General features: G+C 40.4%; 1 protein-coding gene across 1 annotated transcript in view; it reads left to right on the top strand.

Annotated features, from left to right (window-relative positions):
- The window catches only part of MAMDC2 (MAM domain containing 2), a 59,880-nt gene extending 38,779 nt beyond the window's left edge, over window positions 1-21,101 (top strand). Inside the window, exons 9-15 of the mRNA XM_050329052.1 lie at window positions 1,038-1,184; window positions 2,054-2,319; window positions 14,349-14,442; window positions 16,168-16,320; window positions 18,060-18,319; window positions 19,741-19,825; window positions 20,151-21,101. Coding sequence (XP_050185009.1) covers window positions 1,038-1,184; window positions 2,054-2,319; window positions 14,349-14,442; window positions 16,168-16,320; window positions 18,060-18,319; window positions 19,741-19,825; window positions 20,151-20,212 — 1,067 coding nt within the window. The 3' untranslated portion in view covers window positions 20,213-21,101. The remainder of the gene's footprint in view (window positions 1-1,037; window positions 1,185-2,053; window positions 2,320-14,348; window positions 14,443-16,167; window positions 16,321-18,059; window positions 18,320-19,740; window positions 19,826-20,150) is intronic.
- Window positions 21,102-22,781: the final 1,680 nt, after the last annotated feature.

The following is a 22,781-nucleotide window of genomic DNA, read 5'->3' on the forward strand; positions in this document are numbered from 1 at the left end:
GGGCTTAGATTTGGTCTATCTGAGGCTGAAAAGACCACAGACATCACTCCAAAGCCAAAATTCTGCTTCTCCTGAAACTGACTGCCTGTGTCCCTGCCCCTGTTGTAAATCTCTCCTAGTCCCCATGAAGAACGGTCACATGTGGTGCTGCAGAGTTATGTGCACAGTGTCCTGGGTCTGGACTCCTGATGTAGACAAAATTTGCATGATGGCTTTGGACTGTGCCTCTCCTTCCCCCAGCATCTGGTATAAGAGACTGATGAAGCTTTTAAAGTAGAAATACTTTACTTACAAGCACCCATTCACCATGGGGACTTCTTTTTAAGACTAAAGCAAATCCTGACCCATGAATTCCATATTGCAGGTCAAGAGGGAGGCATCTGCAGAGCTGGGGGACTTGACTTTGTTTTTAATCAACTTTGCTATAAATTGTTCAGCTTTCCTCACAATATGTGAGGCAAGCTCCATGAGGTGGTACATGAATTAAAAAGTGTTTTACTTACATACTTACAGCATGCATTTGCACACACATTATACATGATTACAAAGAGATTTTTAAAAACTACTCTTTAAAAAAATATCGAATGTTGATGTCCAAAAGTTATATCTTTGAAACTAAAATGAAAATATTATATCTATGCACACAGAGGCACACACACTTATTTTGTCCTAATATCTTTTGAGTGAAGGAGCAGGATGAAAACAAATGGTCTGAATGTCTTTGTGTGTTATGTCCTGAAAGAGGAATCTTCTCTTAATATCTGTAGCTCATTTATATTTTAAAGGGGCTATGAAGGAGGTTTCCTCTTGGCTCCAGCAAAAATATAAGAATATAAGACCAATTTGCAGTAGAAAATTGATAGTTTGATGTCATTGTGACTTTGTACTATGTATATATGTAACATGCTTTGCACATGCTTATCTTCTGTAAAGCAAAGAAAGGCGAATCAGAGTGTGCTTTGGCATCATTCTGCTTCAAATACCTATGCTTATTACACTGTGCTCTTCCTAACAGAACATATACATCTATCTTTTAGGAACTCCTTTCGATCCTGCCAATGCAGGCTGCAATTTTGAGGAAGATCTGTGTAATTTTTACCAAGATCAAAAAGATGGCCCAGGATGGAGCAGAGTGAAAGTGAAGCGCAATGTTTATAGAGCAGGAGATCACACTACTGGGTTTGGTAAATCAAAACTGCTTTTCTTTAGAAGAGTAAACATACATAAATGATATATAAAAGGTTATATAAAGGTTAACCTGTTGTATCATTGTTCACTCTGTTAAGTAATGTCACTGGCACACTTGTTAGTTTGCGTCACTGCAACTCTGCCATTAAAAATCAGTGTACACAACTCGGTCCTATCTGGAACCCTGGCTGTGATTCCCCATGTGTAGAGTGGGAAGGTCACCTATTGAATAGTCACGCAGGGCTGTAAAGCAGAGTATCTTCACTATACTGCTCCATAGTCACTGGAGGGATGATTCCACAAAAATATGCAAGTAAATGTAATAATACCTTAATGCATTGTTTTTACCGTAGTGGAAAGGTGGGCTCTTCCAGGCTTACAATAGTTGGCATTGCTAAGTCAAAACTGACATATTGTGTAGTGAAGCCACATAGTGAGAGAACTACTAACAAGTTCTGAAACTCAGACATCTATTTATGTTGAATATTTATGGTTATTAATCACATGTGCTAAACTCTCACCTCTTTATACTTGGTGCAGGGAATAATAGGCCTTATGCCTTACCTTCCATTCTTTGATCTTGCAGTGGTACCCTTGAAACAGCCAGTGTTCCAGTGAGGCCAGCAGAACAGGGAATTTTTCAGGGTAAATTTAAAAAGGGCTTTTAGCCATGTGCCATTTGAGCTAGAAGTAGACAGGATACTTTTTAAAAAAATTGTTATTTCCTGTCAGAGTGTGACAATCTATTTCTTGCCAGTTGAAACTGTTTCTTGTAGCCAAATCTGATGCAATAACAGAAGCTGCTTTAATAGCAAATCAGCGGTGCTGATAGCATATTAGAAATAATAATTGTGCTCTCTTTCAGGTTATTACCTGTTGGCAAACACTAAATATACAACACAGCCTGGGTACATTGGACGTCTGTATGGCCCTACCCTGCCAGGAAACTTGCAGTTTTGTCTGAGTTTTTATTATGCCTTATATGGGTTTTTCAAAATGAGTGGCACTCTTGCAGTTTATATCTTTGAGGAGAATCATGTCGTTCAAGAGAAAATCTGGTCTGTCTTGGATTCTCCAAAGGGAGTTTGGACTAAAGCTGAAATCTCCTTCAAAAAGCCTATGCCTTGCAAGGTAAGAGCCAGCTCTTCAAATATGCTAAATCCTGAATGGGGATTTTCCTTGCCTTCTCTTCTCATGGTTTGTTATCCAGGGATTAATCTTAAGTGAGCTATACCTGCAAAGTGAAACAGTATTCCTGCCATGAGGAGTAGAATGTTTCTTCACAGCCTGGCTCCCATGGGAGCCCTGATACAGGGGCTTTGTACCAGGAATGGGGCAGTGCTTCCTGGTGTCCTCAACTGTAGCCACAATATTGCTGGAGATTTCACCAGAGGAGCTCTAACAAGAGCCAGTTGTGTCTTGGTTTCTCAGCATGCTCCACATTCCATCATTTTTGTTTGCATGTTTCCTATGTGAGTCACACAATTTTCATACTCAATTTCAGATTTTAATTAATCTAAAAAGTCACTACCGGTAAGTTCTGGTCAAGATAGGGAGCTGATCCTACTTCCCTAAACTCAACTGCTTTGTTAGAATATGAAACCAGAATCAGTGCAATGGACTTCAAGAATTTGCAGTGTTGTGTTGGAGAGGTCACTATGTTATCACTGCAAGTTAATAATGCAGTATTTCACATCTCCTCCCGAGTAAGTCCTTAAGCCCTTGTTATTCCTCATTTCCACTCTTCTTACAAAAACTGACTTCTACACAGATTTCTGTAGGCACTGCTTCTGTGGTTATCCTGAATTCTATAATGCATTTCCACTATCTGTGAGTCATCTAAGGAGGACCAGATGGATCACTACCTGCTGACATTTAGATAAATCCAGCTTTTTTTCTGTGTGATAGTACAATGAACATATGAATGAAACTTTGTCTTGCAACTCAGGCATTTCTAAATCAAAGACAAACATCTTCAGCATTTTGTCCACTACATATTAGTTTTTGAAATGGCAGTAGTTACTGAGTTTAAATTTTCTTGGGGGAGGAAAAAAAATGATGTTTTTCCTTTGAAATAAAAACACTCTAAAAGAAGTTCACCAAAAACCAGCTGCCTGACTGTATTGATAGGCAAATTTATGCTAAAAATATAAGTCCTAGTTGTTGGCTAGTTTTTTGTCTCAGATACCTGATACCTTAAAAATTTGATGGTATTTTATGTATTTTATGCATAAAACATAACAGAATTTCTAATTCTCTTTACTTTATAGCACAAAAAAAAATATTACTGCACAGCAAGTGCATGATAGATAAGTTTGTCATAGTGTCATTCCAGGATATTTGCAGAAAAGTATTTTTCTCTTTTTTTTTTTCTTTTTAATTATGAAAAGTATTGGTTAAAAAGGCAACCCATTTACTTTTACTGTCTACAGTTTACATATTTCTTTATTGCTTCTGAAAAGGTTCAGTAGCATAATAAACTGCATTTGTAATGATGACATCTGAGCAGTTCTGTTAAAAATGGTTTATAGCCATTGGAGGTGGCAGGGTTTTTTTAGCGTCAGACATTTACATACAAAAATCTTTTCCCATATGAATTTGTGAAGTACAATTTTTATGTTTTCCTAGAAGTCAGTATGTCTAAAACAATTTTTAAAAAAATTTATCTGCAATGGAAGTCTTTTCATGAATTGCAGTTTTCATGTCTGTAGTTACCATTCTGTCTGTACTCAGTAACTGATGGGGAGAAAAGCACAGAGGAGGATAAAGAAGTCAAGAGAATATCCTTGCTGCTTATGAGCCTGAAGGTCTGCAGGAGGGGAATAATGCCCTGCTCTGCAGCAGGAGGGTTTGCTGGCCTCTGGCAGTTCTCAAAAACTGTCACTGCTCCTTCAGGTCTTCTGAAAGAAACCCTTATTTCCCATGGAAACAAGTTACAAAATGTTTCTGTTGAGGAGGCAGTCCTCAAATATCACGAAATGGGAGATGTACTGGGCTTTAGAGAAGTCAGCATGTATTCAGCCCATCAGAATTCAGGCACTCCTTAGCCAAACAACTATATATTTGGCATGGGTTTCAGTATATAAAGTTTTCCTTCAGACAAATAGTACATGGAAGAAAATGGGTAAAGTTCTGAAACATGTTCATATGGAAAAGTACACCAAAATATGTTTAGAGATGAGAAGGTAGCGTAAAAAAGACAAATATTGCTAAAGTTTGAGCATGTGTCTGCCTGCCATAAGGCAAGGGTTAAAACCTGATGTAGTTACAGGTTGTCTATTTGTAATATTCACAAGCAGGCTCAAATAAGTTACACAGTGAACCTGATTCTGGCTTTTCCTTGCTGCCTTATGCCCAGTTTTTCAACCTTAATACTTTAAAAGGTCTTTTCATGCTTTATTTTGTTTGTTTCTTCTTTTCCTCGCCAACAGAAGGATACGAAGGAGCTCATGTGGCATTGTATAAACACTTAGGTTAGTTATCTGTGAGGATGTGCTTGCCTAGCACCTAGTGAAATATCTGGCAAGATATTTCAATGAAGGGTAGCAGTGGAGGTGCATCAGAGCATGTTTTCCCTGACAGCAATGAGTGGTGGGAACCAGCAAGTTGGGGATTATACTTCAGGCTCTGGAGGAAGAGACAGCATTGAGAAACTTGACCTCTCTTGTCCTGCCTCCTCCAACCTTCCTTGTGTCTCTTTCCTCCTCATTGAGGAATCTTTATGTTATCTAACCTACCCCATAGGCAACGAACCACTCCCACCCCACTACCCATGCCAGTTCTCATCTTACTCCTGGCTCCTGGCTCTGGACAGTCCAATTTTTTCCTTTCTAATCTTGTTCGTGTCCCCCTCTGCCCTGCTTGTCCCAGTTCTTACAAATTCTAGTTTTTAAAAATCTAATGACTTGACAGAAAGCACAGTTCTAGCACAAAGACCAAAGTATGTCACTTTCCTGTTTCCACTCCAAAGCCTAGGAGTGCTCAACTTTTCACAGATTTTTTTTTTCTTTTTTTTTTTTTTTTTAAACGGGGCAAAATAAACCCTTTTTTTCCTTGTTCTTAGAAATGATGGAACTGTTTTGGATTAAATCGTTCAAAGCAAGCCTGAACTAAGGACCCAGCACGGAAAGTCTGAGCTGAAATAATTGTCTTGGCAACGTTATAAGCAAGTGAAAAACAGTCTTCTAGTGGAGAGATGTGGTCTCAAAATAAGATAGGGCTGCCACCTTTCCTCTTACAGATGTGGTGGCCAGTGTGCCCATCATATTGTTTTCTGAGATGTCTCATGTCTAGACTTGGATCATAAGGCTGATGATAGGCACACTGAGAGTTTGGCTGAGCAGCTTCTTTGTTACCAGGTGTGACTTGTAGATTGGGTCAGCGGCTGTGGAAACAGTGAACAGTCTCCTGGCAGTTCCATAATGGCAGTCATGTGTCCTAAAGGTCATAATAGTTTTTCAGCCAGAAAGTGGTTCTGCTAAAATACCTGATTACCCATGTCCTTTATCTTTCTTCTACTATGAGTACTACTCGTAAAGCTTTGGAAACAATATAAAATCTGTTGGATATGTTTTGATTTTGTTAGCATGTTTGTTTGCATTGGGACAATAAAAAGATTCAGATTTTCATCTCTTGGTTTGTGTAATGGTTTTTGCAAGTTCTTTTTGAATTAGCTAACTGCAGTCTGGCGCAAGTTGATGGCTTGAATTCTGTGGGCAGGAAATGTGAAGCTGGCCAACTGGCTTTAAAATGACACTTTGAAAATACAATGTTGTAAAGTCTATGGGTATGAGCCAGCTAAGCAAGTCATGAATGTTTATATATATATATATGTATGTATGTATGTATATATGTGTACATACATACTGCAAATACATATGCTATATAATGTAGTGAGAAGGCAGGAAATTTGAAGTCCTGATTTCTCAGTTTGTGCTTCAGGCATTGACTCTTTCAGTTGGTGTAAGTACCTCTGTGCCCAGGGAATAAATGTGAGAAGGAAGAAATGGGAAAAAAAATCTGTCATTTTTTAAAATAAATTAAACTGTTCATGGTTTGTTACCTCTTGAAGGGCAGCATAAAAACCCAAGTCTCAAATATGTAGATTCTTTTGATTTGATTGCATGTACTGAAACTGATCTTCCAGGCCAATACATGACATGAAAATGTAAGAGCTAATTGAAAGAAAATTTCACGTATTAAATGAAACCTGGAGAAGTTTGCATGCACTGTTGAGCAAGAATCTGCATTTTAGCATTGTGTTTGTGGATATACACAACCATGGGAGGTATTTCTTCACAACAAAGTTCAAATGCCTAGATTAAAATGAAGGTTTGATTTCACCTGGGTCTGCTTATATCAGTTCTGCTCATTTCTGCTAGATATCTTTCACCATTCTGAAGCTCAGGTTCTCAAAAGCAAACATCTTGTGTTGTTTATCCATTCATACAAGTTTTGGCAATGTTACCTAATGATGTAGTGCTTTAATACCTCTCACAGATTTCAAAATCAAATCCTCAGAAAGGTAACTGGCCTCATAGTAGTCCATTCTACTTCCATCAGAGTAGCTGTGGCAGCATTTCTTGGGTTTCATTCTCTCAGTATATGTTTCTCCCTCTTTGATGTTTTTTGCTCATTCTCTTTGGAGCTCATCTGTTTGTTTTCACTCATCATCCATAACTAATTTTAGTTGCAGTTGTGAGAGAGTAAAATCAAGTGACTGAGTGTTGCACTTCAATATTTACACGCTTTAAAACAAACAAAAAGGGTTAGACAAATTCATGGAAAATAGACCTCACAGTAATTGTAAACATAGTGGTTTAGCTGTGACCTCCAGTTCAGGAAATCCTTCAGCTTTCTGGGGATTGGACATAATATAACAGCTTTAGGGATGATTTGTTTCTTGTACTGTTTTCCCTAAACATCTATTATTACCCTGCCACCTTTCTAGGACTTGATCTGAGGGTCTTAGGACCTTTGCTCTCACATCATAACCGTGATGATGCTCAATAATAAATTATTCTAGCACTTCTCTTTGCTAATGAGAAATTTGTGTCTCCTGCTTCTCTACCAAAGTCATAGACTCCTGTTACAGACCACCCAACCAGGATGACGAGAATGATGAATTTTTCTGCAAGCAGCTGGCAGATGTCTCAAAATCTCCAGCCCTTGTTCATGTGGGTGACTTTAGCCTGCCGGATGTCTGCTGGGAACAGAGAAGAGGCAGTCTAGGAGATTCCTGGAGTGTATAGAGGATAGATTCCTACTCCAGATGGTAAACGAGCCTACCAAAGATGGGGCCCAGCTAGACCTTCTGTTCACAAACTGAGAGGGACTGGTGGGAGATGTGGTGATTGGAGGACATCTGGGGAACAGTGACCATGAAATAATAGAGTTTTCAATACTCAGGGATGCAAGGAGGGCCATCAATAAAACCTCTACACTGGACTTCTGAAGGCTGGATTTCGGCCTTTTCAGAAGACTTGAAAACAAAGGGATCCAGGAGGGATGGACATGCTTCAAGAAGGAAGTCTTGAACACACGAGAGAAGGCTGTCCCAGTTTGCCGAAAGGCAAGCTGATGGGGAAGACAACTGGTCTGACTGAACAGGAAGATTTTGAAGGAAATTAGGGTAAAAAAGAGAGCCTACCAATTATGGAAAATAGGGCTGGCTACTCAGGAAGAGTTTAGGAATATAGTATGGTCTTGCCAAAAGAAAATCAGAGAGATGAATGCAAAACTTGGACTCAATCTTGCCACTTCTGTTAGGGATAATAAAAAGTCTTTCTATAGATACATCAATACCAAAAGGAGGGACAAAGAAAACCTCCATTCTTTATTGGACATGGATGGGAACATAATTATCAAAGATGAGGACAAGGCTGAGGTATTTAACACCTTCTTTACCTCAATCTTCAACAGTAAGACCAGTTGTCCTGAGGACAGCTGGCTTCTGGAGCTTGTAGACAGGGATAAGAAGCTTAATAGCCCCCCTGTAATAAAGGAGGAAACAGCGACCTGGTGAACCCCTTGGATCCTCATAAGTCTATGGCACCAGATGGGATCCACCCCAGGGTGATGAGGGAGCTGGCAGAAGAGTTCGCCAAGCCGCTCTCCATCATTTACCAACAGTCCTGGCTCTCTGGGGAGGTCCCAGACGATTGGAAGTTGGCGAATGTCACACTGATCCACAAAAAGGGCCAGAAGGAGGACCTGGGAAACTCCAGGCCTGTCAGCCTGACCTCAGTGCCTGGCAAGGTTATGGAGCAGATCATCCTGAGTGCAATCACACACCACCTACAGGATGGACAAGGATCAGACTCAGACAGCACAGGTTTAGAAAGGGCAGGTCCTGTCTGACCAAACTGATGTCGTGGTAGATGAGGGGGAAGGCTGTGGATGTATATATCTGGACTTCAGCAAAGCCTTTGACACTGTCTCCCATAATATACTCCTGAAAAAGCTGCAGCCCACAGCTTGGACAGGGGCACTCTGTGCTGAGTTAGGAACTGGCTGGAGGGCCGGGCCCAGAGAGTGCTGGTGAACGGGGCTGCATCCAGCTGGTGGCCAGTCACCAGTGGTGTCCCCCAGGGATCAGTGCTGGGCCCAGTCCTGTTTAACATCTTTATTGTTGATCTGGATGAGGGGCTTGAGTCCAACATTGGTAAATTTGCAGATGACACCAAGCTAGGGGTGTGTATTGATCTGCTGGAAGGCAGGAGGGCTCTGCAGAGGCACCTGGATAGGCTGAAGAGTTGGGCTGATTCCAGCAGGATGAGGTTCAACAAGGCCAAGTGCCGGGTCCTGCACTTTGGCCACAACAACCCCTGCAGCGCTACAGGCTGGGCACAGAGTGGCTGGAGAGCAGCCAGGCAGAAAGGGACCTGGGAGTCTGGATTGACAGGAGGCTGAACGTGAGCCAGCAGTGTGCCCAGGTGGCCAAGAAGGCCAATGGCATCCTGGCCAGGATCAGGAACAGTGTGGCCAGCAGGAGCAGGGAAGTGATTCCTCCCCTGTACTCAGTGCTGGTGAGGCCACACCTGGAGTGCTGTGTCCATTTCTAGGCCCCTCAGTTCAGGAAGGACATTGAGGTGCTGTAGCAGGTCCAGAGAAGAGCAATGAGGCTGACGAAGGGACTGGAGCACCTGTGAGGAGAGGCTGAGGGAGCTGGGGTTGTTTAGCCTGGAGAAGAGAAGGCTCAGGGGAGACCTCATCACTCTCTACAACTACCTGAAAGGAGGTTGTAGCCAGGTGGGTGCTTCAGTCTCTTCTCCCAGGCAACTATCAATAGGGCAAAAAGGCATGATTTTAAGCTGTGCCAAGGGAGCTTTACATTGGATATTAGGAAGAAATTCTTTACAGAGAGGGTAATCAGGCATTGGAATGGGCTGCCCAGGGAGGTGGTGGATTCTCTGTCCCTGGAGGTATTTAAGAAGAGACTGGATGTGGCACTTAGTGCCATGGTCTAGTAACTGTGGTGGTAGTGGATCAAGGGTTGGACTTGATGATCTCAGAGGTCCTTTCCAACCCATCTGATTCTATGATTCTATGATAGGTAAATGACTAAAGCAATCTTGGATATATGATGAAGTTCTAGATCCCTGTGACTGAGTCACTAGTATGAACAACACACTTCTCTAGTTGGGCACCAAGTGGAGGAGGGCAGACATTCTCATCTCTTCCTCCTCTTCCTCTGAAAAACTCTCACTTGTCAAACAAAAGTGCTTTTTGATACTCTTCTAATAAAACCCTTGATTGGTCTTCCCACAATAAGGTGTGCACCCTAAAGAGTTTGGAATGAGCTGTGGTTTTATAGTATAGCTCTTCTGTCCTTCCTTCTCTTACCTCTAAAATAAGAAACTTCTTGAAGAACAGTCACCAGAAATGTATGTTTAAAATAAGAGCAGTCAAGTTTGTAAATAGTAGGATAGTGTTTGCAAAGTGTGCAACCTCACTGACTGTGGTGCTTGACATATGGTTATGGAAACAACATACTGGAAACTGAGAAAGTTATTCAGGTAAGGAAGCAACACCTAAGTGGTCTGCATCCTCACAGTTGCTAAGCAAGGTAATATGTTGCATGAAATACTACATACTGCTTTTTGGTATCTGTGATACTTAACTGAGACTTTTTTTTTTGCTCAATTTCTGTTCTGGGTACTCAATATTATGATACTATAGTGCCACCTCCTCTGAAAAGACTCCTTGGTCTAAAGGCAAGAATCTTTCCCTCTTATAAAGAGAGCCAAGGAAATGGTTTCACTGAAATTAGGATATAGTCCTATCAGTAGATTTGTAGAAATCTTGGAAGGTGCTGAAGGACAGATGGGAATATAGGTGTCCTATATACATTCGTGTGCAGGCAGTGTGCCCTACTAGGCAGTGTGCTCTACTAGGCAGTGCAATCCAGTGGGAAGAGATGTAGCATAAGCAGTCTGTGGTGCTAGGTTATTCTGTCAGACTTTATGTTTCTCTTTCATTGTTTGTTTCTGCCTTTGGACAGGAAATATTTTCAAAAATATTGGTTCAACAGTCACAAGCTTATTACCAATGTTATCCAATTATTTATACAGAAGCTTTCATAGCCCATTCTTTTTCCCCTGTAGAAGCTCATTGTATTTACATGACAAAAAATTGAACTTGCCTTTTTAAATCAATTTATTTCAAATGACAGAAGCTTGAAGACATTCTAATTTTGGCTTAATAGCTCACTTGTGTTCTTGATACATGAGTTTCTGACTGTTTAAGCCAAAGAAAGTATATTTAATTAAGCTAATTGGAAGTAATTTGGTCTACAGTGTATTGAACAGCCCTAGGACAGTCAGAATAGCTCTCCCATTCTCTGTGCCAGTGGTGGTCCCTGGCTTGCATGCTTATACAGCTGTTTGCTTGCATAACTGATTGAAAAATTAGGTCCCCTGTCTTGTGAAAATATCTTGACTGCTTCTTTGTCTCATGTCACACTTTTGTTTATGGTGTTTGAATTATTTTTTATTTCAAAATACTGAGTTTTTGTGACTGTGTGAACTTATAACAGTAGCTTCTCACAAAACCCCCCTTCAGACTCCACTATAACTGCCCTTCTTCAAGAAATCAAACCTAAACGTGTCTAAGTTTTGTCTTAGACCAAGATTTGTGTCTACACTGACGTACAGTGTGTAGTTTGAATGTAGGAATATTCACTAGAGTGGAATCAGCTAAATTACTTTGCTGCAGAGGCATAGCTTGCTTTTAATTAACCAAACTGGGCTGTTTTCACACTTTTTCTTTTGTTTGGCTGGTCTGGCTCTCTAATTGAGCAAAAGCTACATTTCCTGGGATAAACGAAAGAAAATACACAGAAAATATAGGGATCCAGAGGAATAATCTCTCCTTTTTTCCTGTTCTGAGTCCAGCTGTCTCCAAACCTCCTTTTGGAAGCTTTCCTATTAGTTCTTCCTTACCCTGGAGCTACCCTACTGTATGTTCTACTATTTCTCTCCAAAAGCAAATTAACTTCATATGCATATGTTTTAATTCACATCTGCTTGTAGAGATGCAGAGTGCAAAGGAGGAGAAGTCCCTTTCACATCACCCAGTGTCTGCAGCACAACCCAACGAGGTGTCTTGGCAGAAGCTTGCTCTACCAGCTGTTCTCACCTGGCATTGCCCATACCTGATATAATCCAGGATAAATGACAATAACTGATTATTGCTACTTTGAGGTTGAAGGCCAGGAGCACTGATTAAGCACTGCAAAATAAACAAACCAGCTTCCATAAACTAGAGTAATAATTTGGAAGGAAACTGATGCCCTAGCTGTGTCCTGTTATTGGAACAAAAAGAAACATGAGAAATGTGTTTTATTTTTCAGTAACACAGGCAACAACTGCCTGCACCGGATAATGTTTTCAGTTTAGCCTCCAAGATAGCATGCAAGTCCAGGAATATTTGTTACCTAGCTTGAAACAATTAGTATGTTGTTTATTTGCCATGCTTTATGAAGAAAGTACAAGCTGAGCACAAAGAATCCCCCATTCTTTTCTGCAAGAAGAGAAGAATTTTGGAAGAATTGTCCTAGCAAATGTTTTATTTAAAACAGAACAAAAGCAAAGTATCATGAGATTACTTCTATCGAGACTGTAGGAAGGGTTCAGAGATCTGACATAGAGGGAAAATGAGCAGCTGAGTAAATCCAAATTGATACAGTTTTGGCAAGTACAGTTCAAATAGTCAGATATTTCCCTTTATGACAAAAAAGGATATTTAGAACAAAAGGAGAGTGAATAAATGCGACCTGTGAATGAAAATCTCCTAGTCCATTGCCTAAAATTAAATCAAGAATATAACCGTGAAATAAGCTGAGGGGACTAAAAGCAATTTCAGTACATTTGCTATAGCTAATACTGGAAACTCCCCACTCCCAAGTACAAGTTCCTCCACTCCATCCCTGTGCACTTACAAAGTTTGCTCATGGCAGTGTGTCACGTAACACCACAAAAGTCGAGTGGAGAATTAGTGAAGCTTAAGCTACAGATGGCAAAGCTGAACAAGTTTACAAGTGTCATTGAAGCAGATCAATACTTTGATTGTACAAAGACTACTGGCCTTTGAGAGGTCACAGTTATTGTTGCAATGCCTTTGAAATGGAGTGTCTTCCACAGTATCCAGTGTGTAATTACATGCCTTGTATGGAACAAATTACTGCAATCTAAGAATAAAGAACTTGATCCTGCTCCCACTGATGTCAATAGGAAAGCATCACTTAAAACGATTCCATGGTGTGGAAATGTTTCACAAATGAGGACTGACCTCACCCTTACGTGTGTGATTGTCTGAAGATTTGTGGTTTTAGGACCATAATATGTCTTTAGTGTATTACAAGTGTTCACCAGAATGCATTTATTAAAATTCTGGTGATTGACACCCACCCAACATCAGTATCTTATTTTATACTTTATTCTAGGAGATGCTACCATTTTTAATAGATTGCACCTGTTTCCTGAGAATGAACTTAAAAGTAGGAAACACCTTTTGTCCTGTTAAATCTTAAGGCTAAGACAGCCGTGATGATGAATCCTATGAGGTCACATAAATCTGTAGGGATCCAGCTGGAGCAGCGGATCCTGCACAATTTCAGGATCTACTGGGAGCTGATCATTCTCACAGTCATGGTCCTTCAGCTCAGGGCACTGAAACCCCCTCAGCATTTAACCTCACATATGTAACAGAGGTGTTCACAGTTGTTCCAGAATATTAAACTGTTAGAAGTGACACTTATTCCATCTCCAGTCACTAGCACAGACCTCATCACAAAGGAATTGTTTTGAAAAGCTCCTCCCAAATTATGGTCATAACCCCAATGGTCAGACAGATGGTTTGGAGTAGATAGGCCAAGAAAACCGCCAGCAGTATTTTCACAAAATAAATCTAAACATGTCTTCTGTAATTCAAACAGATGCACGTCAGCCTTGGGAGAAAGGGAACTGGAGTCTTACAGTTTCTTTGCATTTTATTTTGTTATCTCATGAGTGACTGTATTTTCAATGGTAGAATTAATGTGTAGTCAAATAAAACATCTTGGATGTTTTTATTAATCTTCACAAACTCAGATGAACACTGTGTATTATGCATAGCATTCCCAGTCTCCTGCTCTATGATACCATGGCCTTGCATAATTTATGAATAATCTCATTTTATGCAGTAGTTTCATTTTATCTCTATTGTTCTTTGCTTTTTGCCATAGTAATTTCTCTTGCTCATCAGTCTGCATTACTCTTTAAAATTAATTTTTCCATATGTGAACTTCTTGGTTTTAAGGATAAGATAGCTGTGGGTATTTGTTGGGTTTTGTGGAGGAAAAAAACACAACCTCAGTAAGTCATGTTTTCTCATATGCAAAAAAATAGTCTCCTAATAAAATGGAAATTACATACAGAGATACATAACTTGTCTATAAAAGTGAGAAAATACTGTCTGTTCGTTGAAAACGTACATCTAATTCCCCTGGAACTGAAATTTCAGTCATAGGCAGTATTAGTATGTGCCAAGACAAAGTGGATCATTATTTCTGTTCTGTAGAGTTCAACATTTTTTGTGCATTTGGAAAAACCCCTAAAATTTCAGACTCTTAGCAGTGCCAGGTTTCGTTAGATAACTGGAAATTCCTTTATGTACTGCAGGTTGTCTTTGTCAGCTTGTGTAAAAGCTTTTGGGACTGTGGACTTGTGGCACTGGATGATGTATCATTGAGCCTGGGAACCTGTCATGCTGCTGGTAAGACCATCTGTATTTGTCATCCAACTGCTGGTATCCTTTTTAGTAAGAGTTTATCACATACCTGCATTTTCTAAGCCTAGCCTACAGCTGCCTTCATCCCACTGTGGTTTCTTGTATTTTCTTTTTTTCCAATAAGTATTGCATGAATCCTATTTTTGCAAAGTAGCATACATACAGTGGGAACCAGTTTTTGTTCACAGGGGTACCAGCTAACTCCTAATAAACTTTGCTGACTCCAGTGAAGCTGTATATAGGTGACTGGTCCTTTTGGGACCAATTTAAAATAAACCAAAAGTCTAACTGAGGGAAACGTAGTTTTCAAAATGGGTTTTGAGAAACCAGGACTGGACCTGAAAGCAATATTTTCAAGAGACAGCATTATTCTTTTTTGGTCCAGAAGTACAGTTGTGCAAGGCAAAGACACAGTCCCTTACTTGAGCTGCAGTTCTCTAGTGAAGATAGACAAGACCAGTCCAACTCTCTCTCCTGTGGTGGGAGTAACAGACTGTTTTTCAGCAAGACTTTACCCTCTGACATGTGCAGGCTAACCTGTCTGAACTCACCAAACTCCCTCTTCTGGGGCTTTTTGAAGCTGACAGTACAACAATTGTAGGCTAATTTAGAAACCATCCTCATGAGGCAGGCATAATCTGTAATCCCATTCTTCTTCAGAATAAAGCCATGTCTTTTCAGTGGTCCTTTCATGCTCTTTAATGACCTATTTTGATTTGCTTTCATGCATTCAGGCAGCTAACCATTACAAAACAGAGAGAAGTCACATGTATAAAACAAGATGCCATTTTTCTAAAGTATTTCTGACAGTTGTCTGGTTTGCCTTTCTGTAGTTCCTAAGTAATTGGAAAAGGAACCAAAGGTGCAGAACTGGTAGCTGGGTGTATAGTCATACTGTGGCTGTCTCTGATGGCAGCAAAACAAATGCCTGAAATATGCCCCAGAGATATCAAAGCATCCTACTTTTCAAAAAGAGAAAGCAGCTCAGTGTCTACTTCTGAATGACAAAACCAGGCTACAGCAAAAAAGCTGACAGAAGCTTCCTGGCAAGCACCTGAGTTATCAATTTTCTCCCTTTTGCATTATCTAATAGAACTGAAATAATGAAAATACTCTAGTAATTACAGCTTTGTGGCCTGTTGAATGCTGTAGTAGAATCTGCTGCCAAGGGAATATAGGAGAGCTAAATGTAGCACTTGATTTTGGATTACAGAAACTCCAGTCTTTGACAAGACTCATTAAATATCCACATTATACATTCTGGAGCTCACTGATTTGCTTGGGCTGCCACAACAGTGAAGAAAATTACAGTGGTAGAGCCTGTTATGGAATCATAGAATTGCTAAGTATAGGAAAGACCTCTAAGATCATTGTGTTCAATCATTAAAAGCAAAAGACCTCTAAGATCATCTAGTCCAAGCCACTATTGTGGATTAAGAGTAATAAACTGTATGAAATGTTTTCAAGAATCTTAGTACATGTTACTTAGCTAGACTACGGCACAGATTACCTCAAAGCTGTGAAGAAAATGAAATTACATTTCATATGTCAGTTTGAAGCTAGCTTTTATAAGCTTGTGACTATCGTAAGCATTGCTAGGTAGATGTAATTTATTTCAGCAGGTGAGTAAATGCAATACATTTCTTGTGTAATCTCTCCATATATAAGTCTAATATATTTGAAGTTTTAAACTATGTTCTTTCCTTACAGATTCAATTCAGCACAGCCCTGGAGAGTGTACTTTTGAAAAAGATGAGTGTGTGTTTACTCAGAAGAAGAGAGGCCGTGGGAGCTGGCACAGGAGGAGGGGTCCAACTCCCACTTCTTACACTGGTCCGAAAGGAGACCACACTACTGGGGTAGGTGAGTTAAGCTCCACATTGAACTTTCAGAGCAGAAGTTGATAGTTAATCAAAAATACTTTGAAATTATAACCTTGACAATAAAGTTTTTATGCTTCTGTTCTGAAGAGGTATTAATCCAATGAAGTAAATACATTTCGTACGGACGCATGAATGGTTTTGAAAACATGATGTTTAATCTGAAATATCTGCAAACCATGTGGATAATTCTGTTGTCATGTCCTAAAGTAGCCCTTTCCTTTGGGAGATAAAAGAACAGGATGGCTCCCCAGAGCCCACAGAAAAAGCTCCCTCCTAACTCTAGCTTTTGTGAATATTTCCTGAAACTGACTTTACACCTATTTTTGGTTTATGTAGATCATTAAGTAGTCTCAGATGTGAAGCTGATAGCTTGACTTTAGAACTTCGACAGCCTTTCAACTGTCACCTGTGACAATGTTGATTCCTTGTCTCACAGATCTCTTTGCAGCAAGTTGTGCAAGTGATTGGGATCTCTTCTTCATGAACACATTTGGGTTCAAACTTAGAAGAGATCACACAGGCCATTAGTCTTGAAAACCTGCTCCACAACCTCATTAGTGTATTTTGAAGTATTTGAGTGAGTGGAGTCCCCATAAGTATGAGCAAGTGCACAGAAAGTTACATCAGTGCCAACCATTGCCTAAATTGTACCCTCAGATGTACATGGAGCTGTCTCTGAATTCCAGTGAATTGACTGCTATCAGAGTGCATTCCTGGTTTAGGAGCAGCTATGGTATTTTCTTGCTTTGTATTTTTTTCTGTTGCTACATATTTCATCAGATACAACCAAGTTCTTAAGTGTTCAAGCCATTAATCGCTGGAAGGCAAATTTATTATACCCCCCCAATCCATTATTCATCTATTGCCTGTTGGAGCAAACTGAGGTGTGTCAGAAGACTGAGGAGCATCCCCATGTACCATCTGCTGCGTAAGGCAGCTGTTCTGTGTTTTGATATGTGCACTCCAAGAGCAGACAGTGAACTCAGACATTGCAGCAACTCTTCATATAGTCCTACTGCTCCCTTTTTGTAGTGTTATCTGCCCTTCTACCACCACAGGTCCTGGCCTTCAGAGGGAGAGGGGATTCCCAATGATAAGTGAGACACAAGAAAAGCTGGGAGCAGCAACAGCAGCCAGTGGGTACTTGAGATGCCTGTCATGATACTCAGAGTCCTATTTTCTGCAAAACTCCCTACTGAAGACATCCCCTCTAAGCTAGGTTGTAGTTTGGTGGTAAGCAGCAGTCAAGAGAAAGGGTGAAAAGGAAGATTATCTACAGAGTAGGTCCATAAAAAAAATAATTTCATACAGTGTGTTGGAGAATTTCCAAGGTGATTTGTACCAAGCCTACTGCAATCCATTGCAAAGACTTTGCTGTTCACTATGCTTTAAAGCTCCTTGAATTAAACACCAAAGCCTACAGCTCATAGTACAGTATAATAAAATAATTTGTCTTTAGTTCTAAGGCCTGAATCATATTATAAACTTGTTAGAAAGATGGAATCAGCTCTTGATTTTATGAATTCAAACCCACCACTGTTACAGTCCACTGTTATTACCGTATCACAAATATTACAGTTCACAAACACTGCAGTCTACATCTTAAAAACGTTTATCAAAATAGCTTGTCATAGCTTTTTTAATATAATGAGCATGTTGAGCGTAATGAACATGCCGAATATTTTACTTTGCTAATATTTGCTTGTATATCTTTTTAAGGATACTACATGTATATAGAGGCATCTGACATGGTCTATGGACAGAGAGCATACCTTGTTTCAAGATTACTAAGAGGAATATCTGGAAAACAGTGCTTGACATTTTTCTATCACATGTATGGAGCTGGGACTGGATTATTAAGTGTTTATCTAAAAAAGGAAGGGGATGATGAAGAGATTCCTTTGTGGAGGAGGACAGGGGAACAAAGCATCTCATGGCTAAGAGGCCTGATAGAATATGAAAGTGATAGAAACTACCAGGTAAGAAAAACAAGCAAGAAGCAGTCATAGTGGAAAATTGAAATGAACTTATTCAAGACATGAATCGCTTGCAAGTATTAAAATAGTTATTAACTCAAAATAATTTTTAAAAATATTTAAGTGTTGTTTCACATCATTTCTTGTCAGTAGTGGTAGAGTTATTTTAGATCACTTGTGCAATTTCATAGAATCATAGAATCGTAGAATTAACTGGGTTGGAAGAGACCTCAGAGATCATCAACTCCAACCCTTGATCCAACCCCACTGTGATTTCTAGATCATGGCATCCAGTGCCACATCCAGCCTCGTCTTAAAAACCTCCAGGGACGGTGAATCCAACACCTCCCTGGGCAGGCCATTCCAATGCCTGATCACTCTCTCTGTAAAGAACTTCTTTCTAATATCCAACCTAAAACTCCCCTGGCAGAGCTTAAGCCCGTATCTTCTTGTCCTGCTGCTGATTGCCTGGGAGAAGAGACTGACCCTCACCTGGCTACATCCTCCTCTCAGGCAGATATAGAGAGTGATGAGATCTCCCCTGAGCCTTCTCTTCTCTGGGCTAAACAACCCCAGCTCCCTCAGCCTCTCCTCATAGGACTTGTGCTCCAGTCCCTTCCCCAGCCTGGTTGCTCTTCTCTGGACCCGCTCCAGCACCTCAATATCCTTCCTGAACTGAGGGGCCCAGAACTGGACACAGCACTCCAAGTGTGGCCTCACCATTGCAGAGTACAGGGAAAGGATCACTTCCGTGCTCCTGCTGGCCACACTGTTCTTGATGCAGGCCAGGATGCCATTGGCCTTCTTGGCCACCTGGGCACACTGCTGGTGGCCATGTTTAGCTTCCTGACAATCAACACCCCCAGATCCCTTTCTGCCTGGCTGCTTTTTTCATTTAGCTGTCTATAGCTCTGTCTAGATTTGACAGAGCCACTGAAGTATGATAAAAAAAATGTCAGCTTCTTGTAGTGTGGTCTTTCTAAGGTGGCACCAAAGACAAGGGATGATGCAAATCCAGAGCTCTTTGGTTTCAACTTCAGTATTGCCAGAAACAAAGCCTGGTTCAGTTTCTCTGTGAAAAAGGAAGCTGAAATTGCTAATGACTAAAACAATACTGGGCACAAAATTGTGCTAATCACCATCCACAGATGTTGTGGAGTTTTTTTAATTGCTTTCCCTTAAAAGTCTGAAAATTACTAAGGGAAGGAAAGGGAAGGAAAAAGGAGAGGGAGACCATACCTTGCTTCTTTCAGCATAGCATGCACTGAATTGCTCTGACCAGGGCAATCTATCCACTGATGAACTTTCTTTCCAAGAAGCAGGCTTTCAGGACACACTAGATCCTTGAATAGGTTGCATGCCTATCATTTTTCTGAGTCTGTCCACCTGTGGGATTCATGAAAAGCTGTGCCTTACCTTTACAGATTATTTTTGAGGTGATCCGTGGCGTTTCAATGAGAAGTGACACTGCTATTGATGATGTTCTGTTCCAGGCAGGACCCTGTTTAGGTAAGTTTAAATATACCTCGTAAGAGACACCTGGCAATTCACAGTGCTTGTTGTAATTGGATGGATGATACTTCTTCCCTTGACTCCCCATTGAATGGGTTTGAATTTAGTATTTAGTAACTGCTGGGCCAGTGCAGAATTTTTGCTTTCTAATGCAATGTGAGATCCTGCTTAGACTCGACTAGTAAAGTGGCTTTAACATTTTTTAAAAAACATATTGCAGTCTCATTTAAATCCAGCATGTTAATTACATTCTGCTTTTTGCATTCTTATGTATGATTAAAATACAAATAATTATGGTATTTCCTCCTTTTTTGTATTCTAGAAGTGGAAGAAATTCAGTTCTCATCTGGATATCCTGACAGCTTAAATGAAATTGAGTATTAAATACAGTCTGCTGAAAGAAAGTGCATAGAAGATGTGTATGTGAGAAACTGCACAAACTGCCTATTTTAAAATATGGTTTAAGTAAATACTGTACTGGTTTGAATATGCACCAATACATAGGAAGAACTCGGAGCACTCATGTTCCTCGCCTTTGCAATGAAATTATTGACTCAGGGCTTCTTAGACCATAATTTTTTAAAATATTTTTTCCTCTTTTGCATGAGGTATCTGTTATTGCATAAAGCTTCCCATTTTGCACAGATCATTCATTTAATTTTTTTTTTAACCTTTCTGGTATATAAGTAAAAAGAGGAAAGTAAAGTTGCACAATTAAAATCCAATATTGTGTTATCTTAAATCTGCATTCAATGAATGTTTTGTGTTGGGGATAGAATGGATTTTTGTTATGAAAATTATAAATATTTTGAAATAAGAAAGAAAATAGTGCTAGCTACTAGTAATAGCCTAAAGGTTCAGTGCAATTATTCATGACGACAGATCTCTCTGGGAAACTTAATACTCTGCTGGCAATTTTTTGTGATACTGTATTATTTTACTATAACAAATATATTTGTCATCCTTGCCAATAGCAAACTCAGTTTTAGTATTCAGTATAATCCAGCATAAACTGGATATATGAAATGAAACTCTTTGAAGTTACGTGTTTTCTGACATGCAAGTCTTGTTGTTTGAGGTATTTTTATTCAATCAGTTTGTACACTCACAGAGAAAGCACTTACACTTTACCCAGCCACACATGCGTGCATTTATATTAATAGGAAACTTAATTCACACAGTTTGTTATTTTTTAAGTTTTCATGTATTTGTGTGTAAGAGGTTTTTTTTGAAATTATTATAACTTCCTAATAAAATGTAACTTTGAATATCACCTTACTGCTCTTCTCTAGACTTCATACTAATCAGTGTAAGGAGAAAGAACTCAACCTAATAAAATAGCCTGAAGTCATTATTTTGAACTTTAGAGAATGAGATTCATCCCAGAATCCTCAAAGAGCTGGTGATGTCATTGCAAAATCTCTCACAATGATTTTTGAGAGGCCTTGGGAATCTGGAGAGGTGCCAGCTGATTGGAAGCAGGCCAATTTTCAAGAAGGTCAAGAGGGAGGGAAACTACAGGCCTATCAGTCTTGCTTAAGTGCCTGGTAAAGTTACGGAGAAGATTATTTTGGAAGGTATTGAAAAACACCTGAAAGACAAAGCAGTCACTGATCACTGCCAGCACAGCTTCATGAGAGGAAAGTCTGGCTTATCAAAACTCATTTAGTCTTACGACAAGGTAACCCACCTAGTTGATCAAGGGAAACCAGTTGATGTAATCATTTTGGATTTCAGTAAAGCTTTCGATACTGTCTCTCACAGGATCCTTCTGACTATATGTTCACTTGGATAAACACATCATGGGTAGGTGAACAGTTGGCTCACAGGTTGAGCACAGAGGGTAACAGTGACTGGGGTAACATCAGACTGGTGACCTGTCACTAGTGGGGTTCCACAGGGCTCCATCTTAGGTCCTGTGCTCAACATCTTCGTAAATGACTTGGATGCAGGACTGGAAGGGATACTAAGCAAGATTGCAGATGACACAAAACTGAGAGGAGCTGTTGACTCCCTTGAAGGCTGGGAGGCCCTGCAGAGAGACCTTGACAAATTAGAGGACTGGGCAATCACCAACCATAGGAAGTTCAACACAAGAAAGTACCACATTCTGCACCTGGGATGGCAGAATCCTGGATGTTTGTACAGATTGGGGAATGAGATGCTGATAAGCAGTTCCATGGAAAGGGACCTGGGGATCAACAGCAAGTTGGATATGAGTCAGCACTGCCCTGGCAGCCAGGAGGGCCAACTGTGTCCTGGGAATAATCAGGCAGAGCATCCCCAGCTGGTTGAGGGAGGTGATTGTCCTGCTCTGCTCTGCTCTGCACTGGGGCAGCCTCACCTTGAATATTGTGGCAGTTTTGAGCACCACAATGTAAGAAAGATATTAGGTTCTTAGAGAGTGTCCAAAGGAGGGCAACGAAGATGGTGAAGAGCCTTGAGGGAAAGCCATATGAGGAACAGCTGAGGTCACTTGGTGTGTTCAGCCTAGAGGAGACAGAGGGGAGACCTCAATGCACTCTACAACTTCCTTTTGAGGGAAAGAGGAGGGGCAGGCACTGATCTCTTCTCTTTGGTCACCAGTGACAGAAGGTAATGGCCTGAAGTTGTGCCAGGGAAGGCTTAGGTTGGATATTAGAAAAAGGTTCTTCCCGCAGAGGATTTTGAGTGCTGGAACAGTCTCCCCAGAGAAGCACCAAGCCTGACAGAGTTCAAGAAGCATTGGACAATGCTCTCAGGCACATGGTGTGACTCTTGGGGATGGTCCTGTGCAGGGCTAAGGGTTGGACTTGATGGTCTTTGTGGGTCCCTTCCAACTCTGTGTATTCTGTGATCCTGTGAAATGTGTGGGTCCCATCACCTAAGAAAGCTGAGAGCAATGTGAAGTGCTGCAAGAAGCCATGTACTACTGAGTGGTAGAAGTTAATCTTACAGCCACCACACTCTGCTC

The sequence above is a fragment of the Myiozetetes cayanensis genome, unplaced genomic scaffold (assembly GCF_022539395.1).
Source record: "Myiozetetes cayanensis isolate MyiCay16 unplaced genomic scaffold, myiCay2020 scf4, whole genome shotgun sequence".
NCBI classification, from domain to species: domain Eukaryota; kingdom Metazoa; phylum Chordata; class Aves; order Passeriformes; family Tyrannidae; genus Myiozetetes; species Myiozetetes cayanensis.